The sequence below is a fragment of the Diospyros lotus genome, chromosome 6 (assembly GCF_014633365.1).
Source record: "Diospyros lotus cultivar Yz01 chromosome 6, ASM1463336v1, whole genome shotgun sequence".
Taxonomy (NCBI): Eukaryota; Viridiplantae; Streptophyta; class Magnoliopsida; order Ericales; family Ebenaceae; genus Diospyros; species Diospyros lotus.
This window is the reverse complement of record NC_068343.1, coordinates 4,339,804-4,361,952: the sequence shown is the minus strand read 5'-3', so window position 1 is coordinate 4,361,952 and position 22,149 is coordinate 4,339,804. Positions and strand designations below refer to the sequence as shown.

The 22,149-nt window shown below is 37.9% G+C and overlaps 5 protein-coding genes across 6 annotated transcripts; 1 reads left to right on the top strand and 4 right to left on the bottom strand.

Annotated features, from left to right (window-relative positions):
• Positions 1 to 1,384: 1,384 nt before the first annotated feature.
• Positions 1,385 to 3,958, bottom strand: LOC127803199 (PI-PLC X domain-containing protein At5g67130-like). Its single transcript, XM_052339271.1, has 8 exons — positions 3,571 to 3,958; positions 3,353 to 3,475; positions 2,962 to 3,099; positions 2,785 to 2,883; positions 2,406 to 2,709; positions 2,079 to 2,302; positions 1,845 to 1,931; positions 1,385 to 1,743 (listed from the first exon to the last, which is right to left on the bottom strand). The coding sequence occupies exons 1-8, from the start codon at positions 3,652 to 3,654 to the stop codon at positions 1,705 to 1,707; spliced, it is 1,098 nt and encodes a 365-aa protein (XP_052195231.1). The 5' UTR covers positions 3,655 to 3,958; the 3' UTR covers positions 1,385 to 1,704.
• Positions 3,959 to 4,107: 149 nt separating this feature from the next.
• LOC127803200 (uncharacterized) lies at positions 4,108 to 5,224 on the bottom strand. The gene is made up of 3 exons (XM_052339273.1): positions 5,086 to 5,224; positions 4,884 to 4,972; positions 4,108 to 4,494 (listed from the first exon to the last, which is right to left on the bottom strand). Exons 1-3 carry the CDS (start codon positions 5,107 to 5,109, stop codon positions 4,347 to 4,349), a joined length of 261 nt encoding a protein of 86 aa, XP_052195233.1. The 5' UTR covers positions 5,110 to 5,224; the 3' UTR covers positions 4,108 to 4,346.
• Positions 5,225 to 9,555: 4,331 nt separating this feature from the next.
• On the top strand, positions 9,556 to 12,004 carry LOC127803888 (COBRA-like protein 4). Of its 2 annotated transcripts, XR_008023601.1 has the most exons (7): positions 9,556 to 9,851; positions 9,941 to 10,020; positions 10,208 to 10,664; positions 10,757 to 10,904; positions 11,001 to 11,278; positions 11,362 to 11,733; positions 11,868 to 12,004. XR_008023601.1 is itself a non-coding variant. In XM_052340497.1 (6 exons), exons 1-6 carry the CDS (start codon positions 9,800 to 9,802, stop codon positions 11,646 to 11,648), a joined length of 1,302 nt encoding a protein of 433 aa, XP_052196457.1. In that variant the 5' UTR covers positions 9,556 to 9,799; the 3' UTR covers positions 11,649 to 11,842. The 2 variants fall into 2 exon arrangements, 1 of the variants encoding a protein (XP_052196457.1); XM_052340497.1 differs by lacking the exon at positions 11,868 to 12,004 and having other exon boundaries at positions 11,362 to 11,842.
• On the bottom strand, positions 11,991 to 15,825 carry LOC127803887 (protein COBRA-like). The gene is made up of 6 exons (XM_052340495.1): positions 15,608 to 15,825; positions 14,469 to 14,548; positions 13,445 to 13,901; positions 13,185 to 13,344; positions 12,813 to 13,090; positions 11,991 to 12,629 (listed from the first exon to the last, which is right to left on the bottom strand). Exons 1-6 carry the CDS (start codon positions 15,687 to 15,689, stop codon positions 12,337 to 12,339), a joined length of 1,350 nt encoding a protein of 449 aa, XP_052196455.1. The 5' UTR covers positions 15,690 to 15,825; the 3' UTR covers positions 11,991 to 12,336.
• Positions 15,826 to 17,766: 1,941 nt separating this feature from the next.
• On the bottom strand, positions 17,767 to 21,138 carry LOC127803889 (uncharacterized). The gene is made up of 7 exons (XM_052340498.1): positions 20,979 to 21,138; positions 20,747 to 20,868; positions 20,556 to 20,608; positions 20,347 to 20,410; positions 20,148 to 20,190; positions 20,004 to 20,051; positions 17,767 to 18,238 (listed from the first exon to the last, which is right to left on the bottom strand). The coding sequence occupies exons 1-7, from the start codon at positions 21,057 to 21,059 to the stop codon at positions 18,071 to 18,073; spliced, it is 579 nt and encodes a 192-aa protein (XP_052196458.1). The 5' UTR covers positions 21,060 to 21,138; the 3' UTR covers positions 17,767 to 18,070.
• Positions 21,139 to 22,149: the final 1,011 nt, after the last annotated feature.

Sequence of the window (22,149 nt, the reverse complement as noted above, 5' to 3'; positions counted from 1 at the left end):
TGTGGCGTCAAAAACAACGGAAAAACAATCCCATTTGCATGTTACTCCCTCGTGGGGAATATCGATATCGCTTGTCCTTTGGGGTACGATATTCAATCCCCAAATTGACTATTGCTGCTTCTCTCACTCTCACTGATCTTGACCTTTCGTATTGGCCCATACAACAAACAGAATTTAAGAAATGCATTATGCATCATTGATGCCTTCTCTCTACTCCTCCATTTTGCATTTTGCTGTTGAGATGTTGCTTTCTCCACAAAAGTGAGTTAAGGAGTGAGCAGCTTATTATTGTTTAATTAATAATAATGCCAAACAATGCCTAACCTTTTCTCAATTGCCAGATTTAGTCTCTAATTCTACTGCCCCGAGACACGATGAGTCCACGACCATTATAGTCAAAAGGGCCGACAAAACAGACAACTAATTAGTGATAAATTAAGTGTAGTTAAATAGGTTGCACTATCATTCTGCCTGTCTCGCTTTCCCATTGCCAAGCGTCCACCAATTATAACATGAATCCCACTAATCTATTCTCTCAAAGTGAGACACGGAGGAGGCATGTTCCAGTGCAATCACTATGATCCACCCAATTAATTAATTAATCAATCAACACTTTTGGGTTCCTCAATGCCATAATATAATTGGGATTTATTTAATAATATCTTAATCTCGCTAGCATGTGTTAGATGCCCGCCTAACCTACCTGCTCACATGCTTAGTGTACGTATCTTATTTGATTATAAGCCTCAATGACCTGCAGAGTGCATATCACTAATTAATCAGCATATTTTATATACGTGATTAAGTTGTTCGAGCCGGCTTTTGACTGATTTCAAATTACGGATTTTGACTCCCATAATCGATCTTAAATATTTTATGTACAAGATCTGAATCTACGAAGCCCCCAATGTGTTTTTTCTTTCTTGGATTCCTGCTTTTATGGCATGTTTGGTTACGCAGAGTTGCAGGGATTTTGACTGACTGAATTCTCCAACGAGAGACGGTTTCCCATTTGCCCAAAATGACGTTTTTATATTGAATATGAATGGGTAAGGTTTATGATCGTTACTTCGAGACCATCAAAGCTGAAGCAAGTCTTGTTCTCAGCAGAGCATACTACGAGCAGATAGAAATAGAACGACATCTGCATTTAAGGAAAAGAATAAAAACTGTGGAACGCTCCGAAGTTATCCGAAGATGGATGAGCGGATAATGATGGAAGAAGAGAGAGCAGGGCTCAATAATTGATGAGGACAAAGCCCCGACTCGTTGCCCTACCAATCAGAACAGAGCTGGCGTGTCGGGATCATGCCCTGGTAGCGTGGCCATAGCCACCATTAATATATCAGAAACCAAGCCATTGTTCAACAACTAGAAGCACAAATCTTTTAACTTTAGTTTATGAACAGTGATGCATATCATACAGCCAGTTATGGTGATTGATTATCACGAGGTATGTTGGGATCTCCTTGTGTTTTAGCCTATATTAAATTGCCAAGTGTGTGACAACAAAAGTTTCTTTTGGCCCATTTCCTCCAAACTAATTTTCTATCCTGAACATTTCTTTCTCCTTTTCGTTCCACCCAACCAAATAGCTTCATTTCAAGAGGCATTGTAATTTGTTAGTGATATACATATACATATTCCTAAGTCCTAGCTCCATTGCTTGTAAATGAATTGGAAAGTGATTTTCCTCTGCTGTCATCATGCTGACGAAGTGCAGCCGCCTGATGTGGATCCTGCCTGCGAAAACCAAATGCTCGCGTTAAAAGGACTGCCTGTCTGGGCGGGCTTCACCCATTCCGTAGCAAACTGGATTGGGCTATTTTGGTTCATGGGCTTACAACACAAGCAAGCACATCATCAGACCCACAAAGCAGTTTCCCATTTAGAGTGTCAACAGCTTGAAATGCTCCTCCTCCCGCACTCCTCTGTACCAATAACATAACCCAACAAAAACTATGCAAAATCAAACATTTAAAAATCAAGCCTCACGCCCTGGCCTTTAATTTTAGCTGCCAGTTAAATTCAACCAATTCTGTACATGATAAAGAAGAAAGTTGGAACAAAATCTATACCTTGTAGTAATCAACGGCAACAAAGTTTGCCCATCGATTTCCGGCCGAGCCATGGCAAGTGTGAAGCATGTTAATGAGGCGGGCTGAGTTGTGTACGCATGTGGCCGTCTTGATGGGCACACGCTTGAAATAATTCACTAAAACCAGTGATTTGCTCTTGTCGTCAAGTGGTGATGATTCTACCCTGTTTCGACAACTCCCAGGGTGCATTCCTCGATCGCCGTCTACAAAACCATACAATAAAAGGCAAGTCACTATTGGTTTACATATGACCATTATCACGCCCTATAAAAGATTTAGCTTCAATATATGTATGCGGAGTCATACATCGGTTTTCAACCATGTAATTCCATTGATAAGCGATTCCTTCGCTCTCTTGCTTTGATTCTACTGAAGTGAACACAAGAAGCCTTTGGTTTTTGGCAACCATGTCGGCAACCAGAGGCCAGTCTCGACCATTTTCGGGCATGCTTGTCACTGGGAACCAGTATTTCATCAAGCCCGATTCGATAAAGACCTTTGTTAATCCATTTAGGGCCTGAACATAGTCCTCTAGGATCAATGTGATGATTTCAGATGGGTTTACAGATAAGAAAGCTTCAATCTCCCTCAAAGTGTCCAAAGCTGGTCCCTTCATTAGCAGCTCTGATTACAGCAAATTCTTGCACATTGAATATTGCCAATATGAAATGTATATGAAACTTACAAATGCAGTGTAATCATGGCATCGGCCCCAAAAAGAATGGCACAACCAGACATCCCCATTGAAATCATATGTATCTAGCATTAGGCCTCGAACCCCATTCTACAATCGAACAATGCCAATATGAACTGGACTCCAATCAAGCTAAAGGCGGCTTTAAAAAGTATTAGAATGCCTTACTTTTAGCTGCTGAGTAATACTATCTTCTTGATTTGTGAAGGTAATTCTGCAAACTCCAGTGTGAGATGGCTCTCCATCGATGGCATAGGAATTGTGAGTTGTCAAAAATGCATACTTGTTGAAGGGCAGAGAATTGTTCTACTATCCAGAACACAAAAAGGGTAAACACTAAAAACCAAATTCTGTGAATAATACTGATATAGGTCACAATTAAACATGCCTAATTGTGACTTTTTATTAATTAAATGGCTAATTGTGACTTGGGCAATATAATAATAGAAAAAGTACTGAATGTGCCAGGAATAGGAAATTTATATGCCCTCACAATTTTAACCAAAATAATGTAGTTTTGATCTATCCATTCACTGTCATTGATTAAAATGAAGCTTACCGTTAGCTTGAATTGGTCTACAATGGTGGATCTTACACATCTGGAGCCTGAAAACCCTTGGGGACAAGAGAAGCAGTAAAGCCCAGTTCTGCAGTCCCCGTCCGAGGCGCACTTGTCGAGCAACTATGCGCATTTAATTCAGGAAAAAAACAATTGCAATTGAAGCTCTTCCAATACCCAAAATAGAAAACAAAAGGCAAACTAAAGAGAAATTAGACCTCGCATTGTCCGGCCGAACAAGCTCCGGCAACACTGAACAGCATCGACACTGTTGCCAGAAACAAGGGATTCCCCGGATCCATGAGAGCAGAAAGAAGCCCTAGAGAGGTAAAGAGTGATGGGTAATAGCGGCTTAGAAGACGACATTAATGGGTTGTTCGATGAGAAAGAAATGAGGGGAAAGGGGAAATGGTGGGCAGAGTGAACGGACAGGGGAAGCAACGAAATGGGGAAGAAGGTCGATGCGTCCGATGAAGACAAGAAACTTTTGGGCGTAAGTCCAACAGGGAAATGATCGTATCTCACTAAAATCCGAGGTACCTTCCGGCAACACGACTTTCAAGTACCTGTATCTGTATCTGCCCCTTAGACATCTTCGTTACGCAAGGCTTCCAAGAACATTAAATTGATTAATTGATTGATTCACAATTAAAGATATCATTTTGTACAATAAACTTTTATTATTTCTTTAGCTTTGGGAACAATAGTAAACTTCTCAAACACTCATACAGGATTAAGGATACTTCTCAAGAGGATTCTTGAATACATAATCAGGCTATCATTACTCAAATTTCAGGTCCCATTTTTGTTGGGTTTGTGGCTTCATCTTTGTCCACTTATGGGGCTATTGTTATACATAAAATAAGAAGATAAACAATAAAAAAGAGAACAAACAAGCATGAAGCAGACAGAACAACATGAGCGTATATGCTTATGCTTTCTCCTCCAGACGAATTAATTATATATCTACAGAATGCCGGGTACGTGCGTGGGTCTATTTGGTGTCGGAAAAGAAGTGGTTGATGGAAGGCATGACCTCCGGCGGCCGCGTGCGGAGGAACTTGCGGAGGCCGTGTTGGGCGTACTTCTCCCCTTCCTCTTCGTTGTCGAGTACGGCCGTGCCCCGGTGGGCTTTGTTTATTCTGCAAATGCCGCCATTAATTAGAACACCCTCCAATGCTCATGTGTAATGTATATTATGTTTATTGTCGGAAATGCTCATGGGTTTTGTAAGCCCAAAAATTGAACCAAATGGGAATGATTCGATTCAATTCGAAATTGGTTTGGTTCTGAAATTTATATATATATATTGGCAGCATTCCATTTCCATAGATCAAATAGTTATTAACAAAGTCAGTGTCATTTTATAGAACTTCAGTAGTCCCTCAAACATGACACCATCAATGAGCAGCTTATATAATCACCCTAATTATTTTAACTTTAAATTTTAACACAAAACTTAAAACTAACCACAACCATATAATCACCCTCTATCTCTAAATGGTACACATAATACATGCATGGTGCGAACCTGACATCAGGGTTCCTGAGCATGTTCCTTGTAAGCTGAAACACAACCATCCCCGTGACGAAACTCATTGCAGCCATTAGAGGATACACCTGCATTCATTTCCCACACAAAACATATGGAAATTATTGCAATTTTACACGTACCCACTCCCATGCAACATATATAATTTATATGTATGTAGGAAACTATAATTTTACTTTACCTCCGGTTTGATCCAACGCCCCATCGATCTCAAATCCTAATATCTCCTTGTAGCTTTCCGAATTCAATCAGTAAGCTATATAGCTATATATATATATATATGTATATAGCTGGCTGTCTCATGCATGCATGGTATTGGTATATATGATAAGATGGCGAGGAGACCGTAGCCAAGTGGATGACTGGAATTGGCCTCCATTATTCAGTGGGCTTTGCTCCAAACCAGGGGCCCTGCCTCTTGTTTTCTTCAACTTTCCAGTTATTTTAAACGTTAGAAGCTGCGGTCAACTTGTTTTATTAATGTTGTTGTTGTTGCTGTTACGGTCCACATTGGAGAGTTCGTATTTGTCATCTCCTAAAGAATCATTCTTTCTACGCGTTCTAACCTAACCTTCTTTTTCAACTTGGGTTTTGATAATTCTTGGATAATGCCGGTTTTCTCTACTTTCTACCCTTTTTTTTTTTTTCTGCTTTTAATTAATCTTGATTTATCGATGAATGCTATATCATATGCTTAAAGATTGAGATGGATACCTTTCTTGCTTGGGCTTTAGGATAAGATCAAGTGTAGTTTATGTTGTCATCAGTTTAATATTTGATATGCGTGGGCCATTCGCCCATGCCTTATTGCTCACAATATGGCTCTTAAATAAGAAATTTTGAATTCAAGCCTCATATTTATAGGCCAAATATAATCCACGCGTACTTGTTTATCCCATTTCTAGGAATGAATGAAAACAGTTCATTCAGTCTATTTAAATAGGTGTCACGCAAGACGACCATATACTAGGGATGTGCAATAATTGGTTTTTGGGCAGTTTGGGAGTTTTTTTTAAGTTAAATTATTAATCATGATTTATTATTTATGAAATTATAATTAAATCGTTATGATAAGTTAGCAATTTGAGACGTTTATAAGATTTGAGCGGTTTAAGGAAAAATAAAATAATGATAATTAACGTGGGTATATTGTAATAGATAAACATAAAAATGTAAAATAATTAATTTGTCGATATATCTGAAGAAATGAGAAAAATTATTCAATTATGTATAAGAAGTATACTAAGATAGAAAGACATTTCAATTTTTAAAAGTGTTCTCGCTCGAACACAATAATAAATTTATGAGGTGAAAATATCTTTGTTAAGATGCCCGAGATTGTCGTTGACTAGAGATTTTCATTCCGAGACTTGATGTTATCGTGAGACTTTCATCCCAAAGCCTTTATCTCGAGGTTTAATGTCGTCATAAGCCCTTCATCTTGAGACTTGATGTTGCCCAAGACTATCATTGACCCAAGACTTTTGTCTTAAGATTTGATGTCATCTTAAGACCTTCGTCCAAATACATGATGTTCTCCTAAGACCCTTTTCACGATACCTTTGCCTTGAGAGCTAATATTGCCCAAGACTATAAGAGAGAAAATAGTCAAAGAGTTTTTGCGTAAACATTCCGATACTTAATTTAGACATTGAGGATGTTGAAAACTATATAATAGAGTTTTCACTAGTATTAAAGATGTAGCCCCTGTGATCTTTGATATTTTCAAAACAACCAAAACTTGTTTATTTTCATATTTTTGAAAATAAAGAATTTTTTTGTAAAAAAAACTCAAAACAGTAAAAAGTTATTTTTGTTGTTTTCATCACAAACACGCTCAAAATTTTCAAAACGCAAAAAAAGTTATAAACAAAAAGAATGTGTTTTCAATCATTTCAAAATAGACATTCAAAACATAAAATTAAAAATGAATTTAAAACTTAAAACTGAAACACGAAAAGAATATCTCCGTACCTTTTCTGAAATGAAAACTTATTTATAGAGAGAGAATGGGGCAATTCTAAATCCCATTAATTTGATATCTTTTATAAATGATATTTATCCTAATATTATAATATTTTATCAGAATTAGAATTTTTAATAGTTAATATTTATCTCTTTTGTACCAAGGTTTTATTAGAATTTCTAAATGATAATGTTTAATTATCCTTCCCTTGACGAGATGTCAACGTCATCTAGTTTGCTAGTTGCGTGAGACCCTCAATTAAGGGAAAATTTACATATTTTTAGTCAAAATTGTTATTTTGGGCTTTTAGGATTTTTTGAGATTTTAATGGGGTTTTGTCAATGACAACAAAAAATATTGAAATTTATTAATAATAGTTAGTATTTGTAAAAAAATCATGTACATCTACGATTCTATGTTGTGATTTTGTTATTTTATTTGAGAAACAATTAAAATTCATAGATTTATGACTAAATAAAAAGTTTAAAAATAAAAAAAAGAATTATTTTATTAAGTTGGTCGTTCAGTATCTTGGTTTATTGAAAAAAAGCCTCAAATCAAATCACTTTTGGTAATTTTTAAAATTGTGAAATCATAATAACTGATCATCAATTTTGTAAAATCGCAATTAGCGGTTTAAGAAAATTTGGTTTTTCTCAAATTAATTAGCAATTAGATTTTTTTCTTGTTCACCTTTACTATACTATATACTGTATTAATAAAATTTAATATCAAATTATGATGACTTATATATAAACTATAATTATATCACCATCGTTCAAATTTATTCCGATATGGATCTATAAGAAAGAGAATAATTAAAGGGAGTAAGGCAATTCTTATATATATATTTCGGCACTTAAATTAAACATTCAAATTTACTAAAGGCATGTAAGTAATATTAAAATTAATATCAAAAAGCATATTCTTTTTTTTTTTTTTTGGAAATGAAGGCTTATTTATTTAGAAAAAAAACATAAGAATTCATTATAAACATCTCTAATATTTTTATGATTTTGATGTACCTCTCAAGAGGTACATCAATTTCCAGGAACCGCCTTTGATCTTCGAGAGACTAAAGAAGTCTCTTAAGAGTTGTTTGCGTCTACGAAAGACGCTTCACTCTCCTAAAGACTTTTTTTTTTTTTTTTATGCCCATCTTCTCAAGATCTTGGTTTGGGTTTTTATCTTTATCTAATGCTAAACTTTTTACCTTTTATCTAATCATCACCAATCCCCCCCGCAGATGATCCCAAAGAAATTAGAGAGTTGTCAGTTTGAAAAGATGGAAATTTCAATTTCACCACTCTACACTCCAGCAACCTTGGACGTCCCGAGAAAATGGATCGGACCTAAGCGGGCCTGTGCCCAACCAGCAAAGAACCCGGCCCGTGCCCACATTATTTGGGCCGATGCTCAAGGTAGCACGTGCGACCCCTGCCGGCAGGGATGGGTACGGTCAGATTAATTTGAAAAAAAAAATGTAATTAACTTTTTATATAATATTAATTTAAGTGTATATTTCTTAATTTTAGCTATTAATTTTACGTATTTTTGTGTGTTAGTCGCCCATTATGTCCTTTAATAAAAAAATTGATCTTTATTGAAAATTTTATTCTCTTGTACAATTTATTAAATTGATTATGAATAAAAACTACGAATAAGATTAATTGGTTAGTTACAACTATATTATGAATATAAAACCTATAATTGGGTTATGATTACGGATGTAAAATTACCTTAAAAATCATAATTGAACCCATCCCAGTTATTTTTGTACATCCGTGGCCAGCACAAAGTCACAAACTTTGGGACGGGACTCTAATGGAGCTGGCATATGGTCGATGGCTCATGATAGCGACACTTACTTGTGTGTGGCTCAAGTTCTTATTATGTACTTGTACAAGTTAAAAAAAAGAATTTATATGAAATAGAGTTGTTTATAGTGTTGATAATAAAGTGATCACATCCCTGTTTTGTACAATTATAGTCGTATATTTGTACATTTAGAGTGTTATTATAGGCATAAGAAGTATATTATGTTTAATTGAACTCATCAGGTCCTGCTAATAGCAGATAGGGGCAGAAGACCCACCCTGGCACCCACAAAATGGCCCAAAAGTGCAACAGTTGGGGGGGGTGTTGGGGGTGGGAATGGGACTCATACTGTTTTGCAAAGCATCCAATGCCTTTCTAATATGGTTGAGATGTCTCTTTAGCTGCAGCCAAATCACTACTTGTCCCTACCTCTGCTTACTTGCCCCAAACTCTTTCTTTTCTCTGACTGAAGACCCGCGGCACTATTATCATACCCTAAAATTTACTAAACCAAAAAAAAAAAAATACTTTGAAATTTGGAGTTGGGTAAATAGCCAAGAACCCCGAACCACAACACCCTCGCTCAAAATGACCCAAATACCCCTCCTCCACCATGCCCTCTGTGAATGAGATTGCAACTAAATGGGGCTAATCAAATGATCGTGATTGGGTGATTTGAGTAATTTTGTGTCATTAGCAGTTAGCAGTCACCTTGTGGTGGCAGGGCTGCGACCGTTGGGACGTTGTCTTCAGGCAGAGCCTTGAAATCTCCCGCCCATCTCTCTCCTCTCAACCAAGTCGTTGCTTCAAGATTCAGAAACTCTTAACAGAAATATATAAAGCTTTGAGAATATGGAGATGAGAAGCAATGGTTGCCTAACAACCAGTAGGTAAGCCATCTCATACCTCTCTCATATATTTTCCCTTTCCAATTCTCTCTCTCTCTCTCTCTCTCTCTCAAATACAACAAACATCATGTCAGTCTTGCAGTTCTAAGATACTGCAGTGCCAAGCAATTGCATTCCCAGTTTCTGGAGGTAACAGGAGATCAGATTACAACCCAACTCTCATCTTCAACAATACTGAGATAGCAGGCAGCAGCATTGCGGAGATGAGATTTGTCCCTTCAGTTGTCTTCTTCTGTGTGCTATTTTCCTATGCCGGTAAATCCCTTTAATTCTGTTTACTATCTCAAGCTTCAACTTTGATTCGTTTACGTCTGTTGATTTATTCAGTTTTCTGTTCCTTGCAGCTGCATTTGATCCCTTGGATCCGACTGGGAACATAACAATCAAATGGGATGTGATGTCCTGGACTCCAGATGGCTATGTGGTGAGCACTACAAGCCATTTTTTTCCCTTTATTTTTTTTTTATTATCAAAACACAAATAAATTTAAATGAATAATAATAAAATACCCTCATATAGAGCCCAATTTCTAGTCCTGAATAATGAATCTGGATATTATTCAGATTGGTTATCCAATATGTTAACGAGGTGTTTGATGGCTTGTTTCCCAGGCAGTTGTGACAATGAACAACTTCCAGATGTACAGGCACATAATGAGCCCTGGCTGGACCTTGGGATGGTCATGGGCTAAGAAAGAGGTGATTTGGTCAATGGTGGGGGCTCAAACCACCGAACAAGGCGACTGCTCCAAGTTCAAAGGCAACGTCCCACATTGTTGCAAGAAGACTCCCACTGTTGTGGATTTGCTCCCTGGGGTACCCTACAACCAGCAGTTTCAGAACTGCTGCAAAGGCGGGGTGGTGGCATCTTGGGGCCAAGACCCAGCATCCTCTGTCTCCGCCTTCCAGGTCAGTGTGGGGCTCGCCGGGACTTCAAACAAGACGGTGAAGCTCCCCAAGAACTTCACCCTGCTAGGACCCGGACCTGGCTACACTTGTGGCCCGGCAAAGATTGTGCCTCCAACCGCTTTCCTCACAGCTGATCTTCGTAGGAAGACCCAGGCCTTAAGTCAGTTTCTTCTTCTTTTCTTCAATTGCATCCGGTGACAAGCTTCAATGCTTCTGTTGTTTACATTTTTTGGGTTCCTCTTCTCTGCGCAGTGACATGGAACGTAACATGCACTTACTCACAGTTTCTAGCCAGGAAGCACCCAGCTTGCTGCGTCTCTTTCTCATCCTTCTACAACGAAACAATTACTCCCTGCCCTTCTTGTGCTTGTGGTTGTGAAAACAAAAACAAATGCATCAAGTAAGTCACCATCTGAATCTGATATCACACACTCACACTCAATAGTCATTGGTGGATCTAATTGGTCATAGAAATATGTTGATGGTGATGATGCAGGAGCGACTCTAAACTTCTAAGCAAGACGGGGATAAACACTCCGAGGAAAGACAACATGCCACTGCTGCAGTGCACGCATCACATGTGCCCAATTCGAGTGCACTGGCACGTCAAGATCAACTACAAGGCCTACTGGCGGGTGAAGATTGCGGTAACGAACTTCAACTACCGAATGAACTACACGCTCTGGTCTCTCGCTGTCCAGCACCCGAATCTCAACAATGTGACTCAAGTTTTCAGTTTCGATTACAAGCCTCTCGTGCCCTACGCGTCCATCAGTAAGTTCCCAGAAGTTTTGACCGATTATTGTGCTTTTTGTTCAAAACAGTGCTGACACGGACAAATGCAAATCCATGTGCAGACGACACAGGAATGTTCTACGGGATGAAATTCTACAATGACCTGCTAATGGAAGCCGGGCCGACCGGAAATGTTCAGTCGGAGGTGCTCCTTCAGAAGGACAAGAACACCTTCACCTTCAAGCAAGGATGGGCGTTTCCCAGGAAAGTATACTTTAATGGTGATGAGTGTATGTTGCCCTCACCTGATAGTTACCCGTTTCTACCCAGTTCTGCTCCTCAAAACCCATTTGGGTTCTCAACGGTGGTGATTTATTCCGTGTTCTTGGTGCTGACCGGATTCTGGTGATCCTTTTCCTCGTTTCGGCAAGCAGAAGGGAAGTGTTTTTGAAGCCAACTGATCAACTAAGGCAATATACAAGGAAAGAACACAGGTACACAGATTTACACATTTAGAGAAGCAGAGGAGCTTGAGTTATCAAATGTGGTCTGATACCATGAATTCTATGGATAAGTATACTAGGAATGGCTTGTTTATGATGATTTCTTCTTGAACTGCTTTGAACAGAAATTTTTTATAAAGAGAGCAGGATGTTAGCCCAGCACTAGCAAGCAAATGCACTTATTTCACCGAATTTTTAACTGTTTACGGGCCATTTTTTTTTAATCACATAATCAAATGAAAGAGATCTTATATATGAAACGAATTGCAAACATTGATGAATTATATTTTAATGGTTCTTATTCTCATTACAACTGTAACTAGAAGCTGAAACTCTACAAACAAAATGATTAAATACAGGCAATTAACAACCAAGACACTATTACATAGTACCAAAGCGGTAGAAAATTTACCATCAAAACGAGAAAGGTAGTCCGTTCCCACCGACGGCAAACCTGAACCTGCACTGCCTTGTACACACCAGACATGAACTCCTCAATCAGCTTAAGTAGGATCTGGGGCCAGATGTACCCAGCAGAAGTTTTTAAGACAAGATTTTTTGCTTCCACTGGGCACGAGGGTGGAGAGAAGATTCTTAAATGTATAGGCAGGAGAATGTCAGAGACACGAACAGGGCCAGCAATAGGGAAAGTATAGAGATATTTTGCCGGGGACTGGCGTTGGGCAAATATGGGTAGGCATCAGGAGGTGGCATGACACAGTTATCACCATTGAAATAGATTCTTCGAGGAAAAGCCCACCCCTTCTCGAAAGTGAAAGTTGATGCGTCCTTACGGAAGAGGAACTCTGACTGTACGTTACCAAGAGGGCCAGCTTGCGATAGCAAGTCATTATAGAACTTCACTCCCCATAGCATGGCAGTATCATCTGTTTCGCAGAAATAGATGGAAAAGAGTTAGTCATGCCCGTTCTACACATACAAGTTGTTTGGAACTGGCAACCATGCCAATGAATTAGTGCACAGGCCCATACATAACAGTGCATAACAAATAAGAAGTTTGAAGTGTGGGGGGAACAAACAAGAACATCTGCGTTTACAATCTCACTTACTTATGGTTCCGTAAGGAGTTAACGGCTTGTAGTTAAAGCTGAAACTCTGAGTAAGGTTGTCAAAGTTGGGGTGTTGGATAACTAAGTTCCACTGTGTGTAGTTCATCCTGTAATTGAAGTTTGTGATAGTGACCTTCACTCGCCAGTATTCCTTGTAGTTAACTTTGACATGCCAGTGGACTCGGACAGGGCACATGTGGCTGGTACACTGAACCAAGGGTGTGTAGCTATTCTTGCCAGCTCCTGAAACAACTGAAGCCAAATATGGCGAGTTCGGGCTGTTGAAGGACAGTGCAAGGTGAACCAAGTTAGAATAGAAGAAGAATTTAAGGGGAACACGCAGGCAAAAAGAGTAGTTGTGAGAGAACATACTCCACACAGCTCCCTGGTTGAGTTTTGTTGTTTTGACAGCCACATGTGCATGTCTGGCAAGGTACTATCGTATCATTATAGAAAGATGAGAGTGAAACACAGCAAGTAGGAGTTTTCTGAGCCAGGAACTGTGAGTACGTGCACGTAACATTCCAAGTCACTGCCATAAGATAGAGATAAGGTCAAAATTCAAAAATGTAAAGTAAAAGCACGAAGATATACAAATGAAAAGTCATTTCTGCTATTCACAGATAACTTACTCATAGCTTGTGTGATTCTCCTTCCATCTGAGGAAACAAATTTGGTGGGTTTAACAATCTTTGCTGGACCACACGTATAACCTGGGCCTGGTGCTTTCAAGGTAAAGTTCCTGGGTAATCTCACTGTTTTATTGGTGGTTCCAGCTGCACCAACACTAACCTGGAATGAGCTTGCAAAATTGGCTGGATCTTGTACCCATGAGTTAATTACTCCCCCCTTGCAGCAGTTTGCAATCTGCTGGTTGTATGGAGTTCCTGGCAATAAGTCCACAACCGTAGGATCCTTCTTACAGCAATGCGGAATGTTTGATTTGAATCTTGAACAATCTCCTTGCTCTGTGGTTTGGCTTCCCATCATGCTCCATATTACCTCCTTCTTTGCCCATGTCCAGCCTAGTGTCCATCCTGGAGCTTGAATGTGACGATATTGCTGGAAGTTGTACATTGTAACAACAGCCTATGCACACGATAAGAAACTAATTAGGCAATTCCATGAGGAAAAAAGTGCCAAAAGCTGGGTAGAAGGCACTCTGATTTCAAATACTGTTCATTTCTATAAATCTGTTTCGCAGTGTGATGTATCATTCATAAGAAGGTTAAGTGTAGGAAGGAATGAAACTTTGTGAACTTGTTAAACCAACAACAGCAAAGTAGGGCCGTTTCAGTATGTAGAAAATCTGAATATGCAGTTGAGTGAGAGGACCAAATAGACATGGCAGCACCAATAATATATATAAAAAATCAAATGACCAATTGAGGTTTTTGAGCTCATGATACAATCTTGAAGCCACAAAACTAAAGGCAAACAAATCTGAGAAACCATTCTAATAGTTGGACTGACCATAGTAAATAGTACAGATGGGCAAGTAATAATAAATCAGGTAAAACTTGAAAGATAAAGGTTCACCTGCTAAAGGTATGTTTCTCTGTATGGGTGCCATGTGTGTGTATGTGCATATCTGTGTGCATGCAAGAGCCAGACATAGAATGAAACTACACAATGATATGGATTGCAAGTACTTACAACATAGCCATCAGGAGTCCAACTTATAACGTCCCACTTAATTGTAATATTTCCGTTTGGATCAAGGGGATCAAAAGCATCTGAAGAGAAGAAAAATAAAACTATGGTTAAAAATCATTGGTCCAATTCATAAAAAGCATCGTGAATAGAAACTGGAGCCATGATTTGGAGGCCAATAAGATTAAAATAAATAAATAAATAAACCACACATGCAAACAGAGATCCGCAGAGAAAAAAAAATATCTAATCATGAATCCTACGAGGTCAAGAACACAAGATTTTAATAATACATGTTTTACCAAAATTAGAGAAGGCAGTAACAGAAATTTTTACAATATATGTTTCACCAAAATTACAGTCTGTAATTTTCATCTGAAAGATCAGATGAATTTGTGTGCTCATGAAAAGAAACATTCACACTACTTCTATCCATATAGGATTATGATTATGTGGTAGAGATGCTAAATTAGGTAATTATAAGACCATAAAACTAGATTAAGATGAAAAGAGCAAGAAGAGAGAAATTTTGGAAATCCTGGAGTTGTAAAAAATTGAAGAAAAACAGCAAAAAAGTAAGGAATGAAGAAAAAAGAACACCAAAAGAATGGAAATATAGCACATCTTGCAAACAGTTAGATAACTTGATTAGATCTTCAAGCAAATCCGATGGTGACATCGAAATTCAATAGAAATCCAGTCAGTCACGAGATGAAGTGAAAAGAACAGAAAGAAACAATAGGCGAGACAGTAAATTTGGACAAAAACTCCTCATCGCTCGAATTCGAGGATCTTGAAAACAACCTTGGATTAAACTCTAAATCTACGCCTGTCTTAACATCTAGAAAGCGAGTCAGACGCCCAATACTAAATTCAAGAAAAAGAAGCCAACTCTGGTCTTCTTGAATTTATCCGTACTTGTAAAACACGAATCGACCTAATCACCAACGAAAAGAAGCCCAATAATTAGGGAAACCAATATCCGGAATTTGGATTCCAGAGCAAACTTGCTAAATCTGTCAAAACATTTTCGAATTAAATTAGGCCCCCAAGAAGCATCGAGAGGGTAAAATTCCAAACCTGTTGCAGAATTAACAACAGAAATAAATATTCCGCAAGAGTAACAGTGGTAGCGTGCAGACCTGTTGAAGTGAAGCAGAGGGAGCAGAACAAGAACACAGCCACAATGCCGGAAGAAGCGATGGATCGAAAGCAGAAACCCATTTGTGGTGGGAGATTTTCTCTGATTTCGATCGTCGATCTGTGTCCAATATCTGGCAGCGACAAGCAAAAGAACAGAGAGGTAGGGGGAGAAGGGGGGGGGGGGGGCGGTGGCCGTCTTGTGCTTTGCTCACATCACATGCCAAGTCCAGTCCAGTCCGTCAGTCTTAAGTGCTCGTGTCCAAGTGTTAAGTAGTGTAGTTTATAAGTCGCTATCACCGTAATTTCCTTTTTATTCAGTTTCAGGGGAGACTTTTCGATGGTCGATTTGAGACGGTAGACGGTGGTTGTTACATAACTTGTTTATTTTGAATTAATACAGATTATTATGTACTGATGTGACACGTGAAATTAATTAGATTAATTAATTGTTACATCAAATTAAAAATAATGAGGTAGCGAATAAATACAAGGATTACGTTGCCTACTCCTCAACCCTCAAAGGCATTTTTATTTTTAAAATAATTTATTGTTCTGACGAATTATTCTTTTCAAAAATAATAATTAATCCAACACACAAGTTATCCGTACCCAGCTGCTCAAATGATGGGTACCGAATGTGACTGCTAAAGAAAGAACGTCCACCACCACGTACCGTTGATGATGCAGCGAATGAATGACCGCTGAATCAAAGCCGTTCATCTTATGTAAATAACCCGCGTGGACCGTGACCCCGTCCAATAAGACCGGTGAGGAGTCCTTCTCCGAGGGATCGAACGGTCATTGTGCCGCTGTTATTTAACGAGGTGACACCGTCGGTGGCATAACATAATAGTTGCTGCTGAGGTTTTTTTAACATTAGGAATTATTAGCAACGACACAGTCGGTGGCAGACCCTCTTTGTCTCCCATTCTATACGCCACTAATAATATCAAATGTCAATTTTACCCATTACCACCCCTGTATGTGTATAATAACAAATGGGATTTTACATAAATTATTATATCTTTTAAATAAAAATAAGGCCATTATAATAGTTTAATTGTGATCAGAATGCTGACTCTCTCAGTCATAATGTTGCAGGCATAGCAAAAATGTATTATTGGCCGTATAAAAATGAAAAAATATTTAGTATAATTGTGATATCACCTTATTGTTATTATTATGTGATATTCGTAAAGGTATAATAATCAATTATAAAATGAATGTTATTTTGAAATTAAAATCTATAAAATACCAACCATTACCATATATTCACATTTGAAAAAGATGCAGCCATATTATATATGATGATGATGATGATGATATGGTATAATCATTAAAGAATAAAAAGCAAGCAAATGGGAGACGTACAAGCAGCTTAATGCAGTGTCGGTGAGGGAGAAGGGACAAACAAACGGACATTTGGAGCATCTGCCTCTATTTCTTTCTTTCTTTCTTTCTTATGACGATGATAAAAAGCGGGGCCCTCTGCCTCTGGCTTCTAAACAAAGAGTCTGGATTTGTTTCGTAGCCTTTTGTTTATTTTACCTAATAAATCTTTCTCTAGAAGGAAGATAGCAATGGTGTATTATAGAAGGGACAATACGAATACGAATCCAGCTCGTCGGCTGGCCGCCCTGTAATTGGTGTACTTATCACTTATCAGCTTAACTGGACGTTAATCTGGGCGGGTGGGTTAAGGCTTAATCTCACCTTAATGGGTGTTAGGCTCCTTCTCTCAGCTGACGTGGTCCGCTGAATTTTTAATCTTAAAATAAGTAAATAAAATAAAATAATCCCTGCTCAACTTATGTTCTTAAATTCTTAATTAGACTCCTAACTTTGCATTCCAAGTCCCTGCTAGGAAGAAAATTGTATTCCTCCTTGATTTTATTGTTATTTTTTTTATTTTTGTTAAGAATTTAAATTAAACATTACATTTGATATGTTGTCATCCCATTAAAATCTAAAAAATAATGGTTAGATGTATTTCATCATGTAATTAAATATTTAATAAAAAATAAAAATCAAAACGAACATGCTGAATTAATTGGAAAAGAGTTACCGGTTGAGTAGGTGATGCTGGGGACAATCGGATTTTGAGAAGCTCTCTCTCATGACTCATGCTGTGTAGCAAGATTGATTCAGTGCACCATAGTTAAAAAGGGAACAACTGTCTATGACAGACAAAACAAATAAATCCAAATAAAAAAGCATTAATATTACATTCAGATAAAAAAAAAAAAAAAAGGAAAAAAATTAACTATTTTTGGAATACAATATGAAACTAGAGCGCAACCTCTTTTCTTTTTGTTTTTAAGTGCAAAATACTTGATAATTATCTCATAAGAAAAACCAAAAACACTACTGTCTGTAATCTGTTATCTTCAGCAATTCATGATGCTCGTTGGCAGTACAACTGCAAATTCGAAGCTGCTTTAAATACGCCTTCACTTCCTTTCTCAGCCAAGGACCTGGTCCTCATCCTCACTCGTATCATTGTCCCCATCATCTTTGCTCAAGTCTGCATACTCCTCAAGTGATTCAGCTGTGAATAATTCCCCTGCCTTGGTACCATTGTCAGTCGGGCATTTTGCAGAAGACGAACTACAAGATTTTCCTTTGTTCATCTGTTGCACAAAAATGGAGTTGAGGTATAACAAATAGTGCAGGCAGTATTATGCTGAACAAGAGATGATACATTATTGTTGGGTGAGTCATGGATGCCTACCATCTTTCCTAAATCAGAATAGATCACAGCCTCCAGTTATTTGGAAAGTGATCCGTGCCTTCTAGAAAGTTTCTAAACTGTTCTATGTATCTTTTGTTTCCTTATATAGTGTATAGATTATGTTTCCATTTGTTTGTAGTTTCCTAAATGCTGTGGTTTCCTAAATCTATAGTTTTAGAGCTCACTCCTAAAAGGTAGCACAAAGGAGGAAGGTACCCAAACTACATATAAACAATATAACTGCCCAGTAATTTGGTGATGTGCGACAAATGCAACTTCAACACCCTCTTTCACGCGTAACATGCAAATACATATGGGTAGGGTCCAAACCTAACACTGCAAACAAAAACCTACATACCATGTCAAATGGGTCTGTGTAGAACTCACTCCTAAAAGCTAGCTCAAAGAAGGAGAGTACCCAAACCATCTATAAACAACATAACAACTCAGTAACTTGACGATGTGGGACAAATGCAACTTCAACAATTATTCAATTATAATAGCATGTAGAATGTTTATGGAAAATATCAGCCATACATTCATCTAAACTTGATATGTTACACATGTATTCAATTATAATAGCATGTAGAATGTTTATGGAAAATATCAGCCATACATTCATCTAAACTTGATATGTTACACATGTATGCCACCTATTTAACAAATTTTAGGTCTTTAATCATCTTTATCTGTGATCGTATTTTTTTAATGCCACTATATCTTATGTCATATCTATGGGTTTTTTAGCAAATTTTCTTTGCTCCTCTTCTCCGCTTTTTGCTTCACATTAATCTACGTATATGGAAAAAAAAAAAAAAAACTAGCACTCAATAAAATCTCTTCTGTTATCCACCCAATTGTTGGCTTGCAGTCATTTCCCATCAGTCAGTGACAAAAAGCACCTATAACTCGAACGCTTCTTTAACCTCTGCCCCACTTCCAAACTACACTCAAATCATATTTTAACCAAGTTATATCATTTCATCTCAATTGGTTCTAGTAGCATCTCATAATCTCATAAAAGCATTCTAACATTTTTATTCCACCTTTTCTTGCATCACTGTTTTATTACATCAATATATTATATCTCATTCCACCTAATGGCAAATTATTGCCAATGCTTACCATATAGCAGAGCCTGCTCTACTAATATCTCCAAGGGTTCAATTATACCAGGCCGGTTTAAAGTCCATGGGACACAAATTCAGCATCCAAGTTTGATAAAAGGGCCAATTGGCAAAGCATGTAGTTATTGAAATGCTAGCAACTGACACCAACATCATATACCAGGATACAAACTGTGACTGAAACAACATAAGAAATGAATGGTAAGGAGGCCTAAGTGTGTCACAGTTGGCCATGCTTAAACTGTGAGTGTACTAGCATAACTGCAAAATCTTCTAAACCACATTGACAATCCATTCAATGGATTAAGAGAAAGGTGCTGGCTTATTAGGTTGGATATCAGGCATCAAGCATTCCAAATGAAAACAAGAGTAAATTTGCAAGAATCATCTACCACAAGCTTTATTTTATCCTTTGTTCCTGATTCCTTCCAATTTTTCTGTAAATAATTTGAAAGCCAATCAAGCAAAAACTATATGTTTCTTGAATAAAAAAACAATCCCCATAGCTACTGGGAAGTAAGAATTTGAGAGTCTTACAGCCCGCATAAGAGTCCTCCTATCTCTCTCCCGAGCATTCTTGATGGCCTATAACATAACACACATGACATCTAGGTTTACAATAGGAAACAACAATTATATTTAAAATTACATAGAGATGTTGTGCAAATAATAATAACGAACCTCCTCGAGCATCTTCTGCTCAGCCTCCACTTCAGACCCGTCACTGAACAAGCATAGTGCATAAAAAGTATTTAGCAACATAGTGGAAACGAACAATTCACTGTAATGAAAAATTAGCAATTCTGGTGCATAAAATATGCTCAAATTCCTAATGAGAGAACAGAAATCTTATATTGTCAAAGGGGAAAAAAATCCAAACCTTCCAATAATGCGATCCACCCGGCAGGAACACTTGGCACATACATTTTGCTCCTTAGCACAAGCTGCAGCACGCAACAAATCAAAGAATCAAAAACTAACTCTTTCCTGACAATATAAAGAACGAAAGAAAAAAAACGTGAAAGAGAATGGAAATATGTTAACAAAACCTGACGAAGTGAGATGTGAATCGCAAAGAATAAAACTAACCGGTACAGAGATTGTGGTAAGCCTGACGAACGGCTCGTTTAGAACATCTCTGACTGTAAAAATCCAAATTGAAAATTAAACAGGAAGACTCATTACAGGTTAACGAAGACATTAACTTGTAACAATCAGAAACTGAATTAAATTCAAGTGACGATCCAAATCACATATATATATAAATGCAAGAAAGATACCATTTAGCAGGCTCAGTGAGCGACTTGTATTTGCCATACTTGCGCTTCCAATCGATCTGTTCTTTACAACGGGGACACACTCCGGTTATGTCCGAGTATGGCCTGAACCTCCCTCCTACTTCCTATTATTACCATCCAATACAAACATACATAACTATAAACGGCTAGCAATTGAGATGAACCCTAAGTTCTTGGTAGAGAAGCGGAGAGTGGAAAAAGAGAACAGGATTACAGTTTCGTTGATCTTGACACCAGCGTTGGGCTTCCAGGCATACTTGTTTTGGTGCTTCGGCGGGCCTCTCCGGCTGCTCATCTTCGCCACCACCGGAACACACACTCTTCGGCTTTCTCCGGCTGGAACACGACCACCAACGCCGCCTTCGAATGGACATGCCTTCTGTTTTAACTTTTAACCGACACTGCGTGCGAGACGGCCCTTGGGCCCCTTAGTGGGCCGTGGACCCATAACCATCTCCGGCCCGCCCCATTAAACAATCTAATCAAGCCCGATTAATAGTGCCAGTAACAATTAATGTTCGGTATGCTAGTGTGTTTGATTATAAACATTTATCATAGAAAATATATAATTATTACATATTTTTTATAAAAAGCAATCAAACACTCTTAATTTTTTTATAAAAAAATATGTATGGTACAAGTATTTAAAATTTCTTTTTATGAAATTCATTTTTTAAGGGAATAAGGTGGTTTTTTTTTTTCTAGGCATTATTACTTAAAATTTAATTATAAATAATGCAATCAAACACACTCTTAGTATATCTTTCATTCTATTGCGGGATTTTTATTGGGTCTTATTTGTTTCCTGCTACTGCTAGTGGGGTTTGTACTTTGTTTGGGCTTTAATTTATCCTCCTCGCTGGGATGCTGTTTGGGCTTGGTTATGCCATTAGGCTGATATGCAGTCAAGTTGTTGGTTTGAGTTGCTGCAGCAGCAGCAGCAGCAGGTCTTTAAATTGGATGATTGTTGTTCATTATGGGCCAGCTCTGCTCAGTTTCTTCATCCCAGCTAGCTGGGCTGGCTTTTTGGTTATGGTCTTCTTGTCTGTAGCCCTTCTGTTGGATTGTTGTGCTGCACATTTATATGGCTGAGGTTTTTTTATGCCTTCACTTGTGTAGGGGATCTTTGTCTTGTGAGATCGATGCGTCGTGTTTTATACGGTTTTTACCTTTTATCGCAAAAAATATATATAGAAAGAGCTGGTTATGCATCTCGTTCAAGCCAATCACACTTAGGGCTTGTTTGACAGGACATTTTTTTCATGAAAAATGGTCATTTTTTACCTAAATTTTAACTTTTAGAGTGTTTAATTAGTCAATTTTTTCATAGAAAATATTTTTCCACTTAGGGTCACGTGATCCACTTTTTCACTTTTGATGAAAAA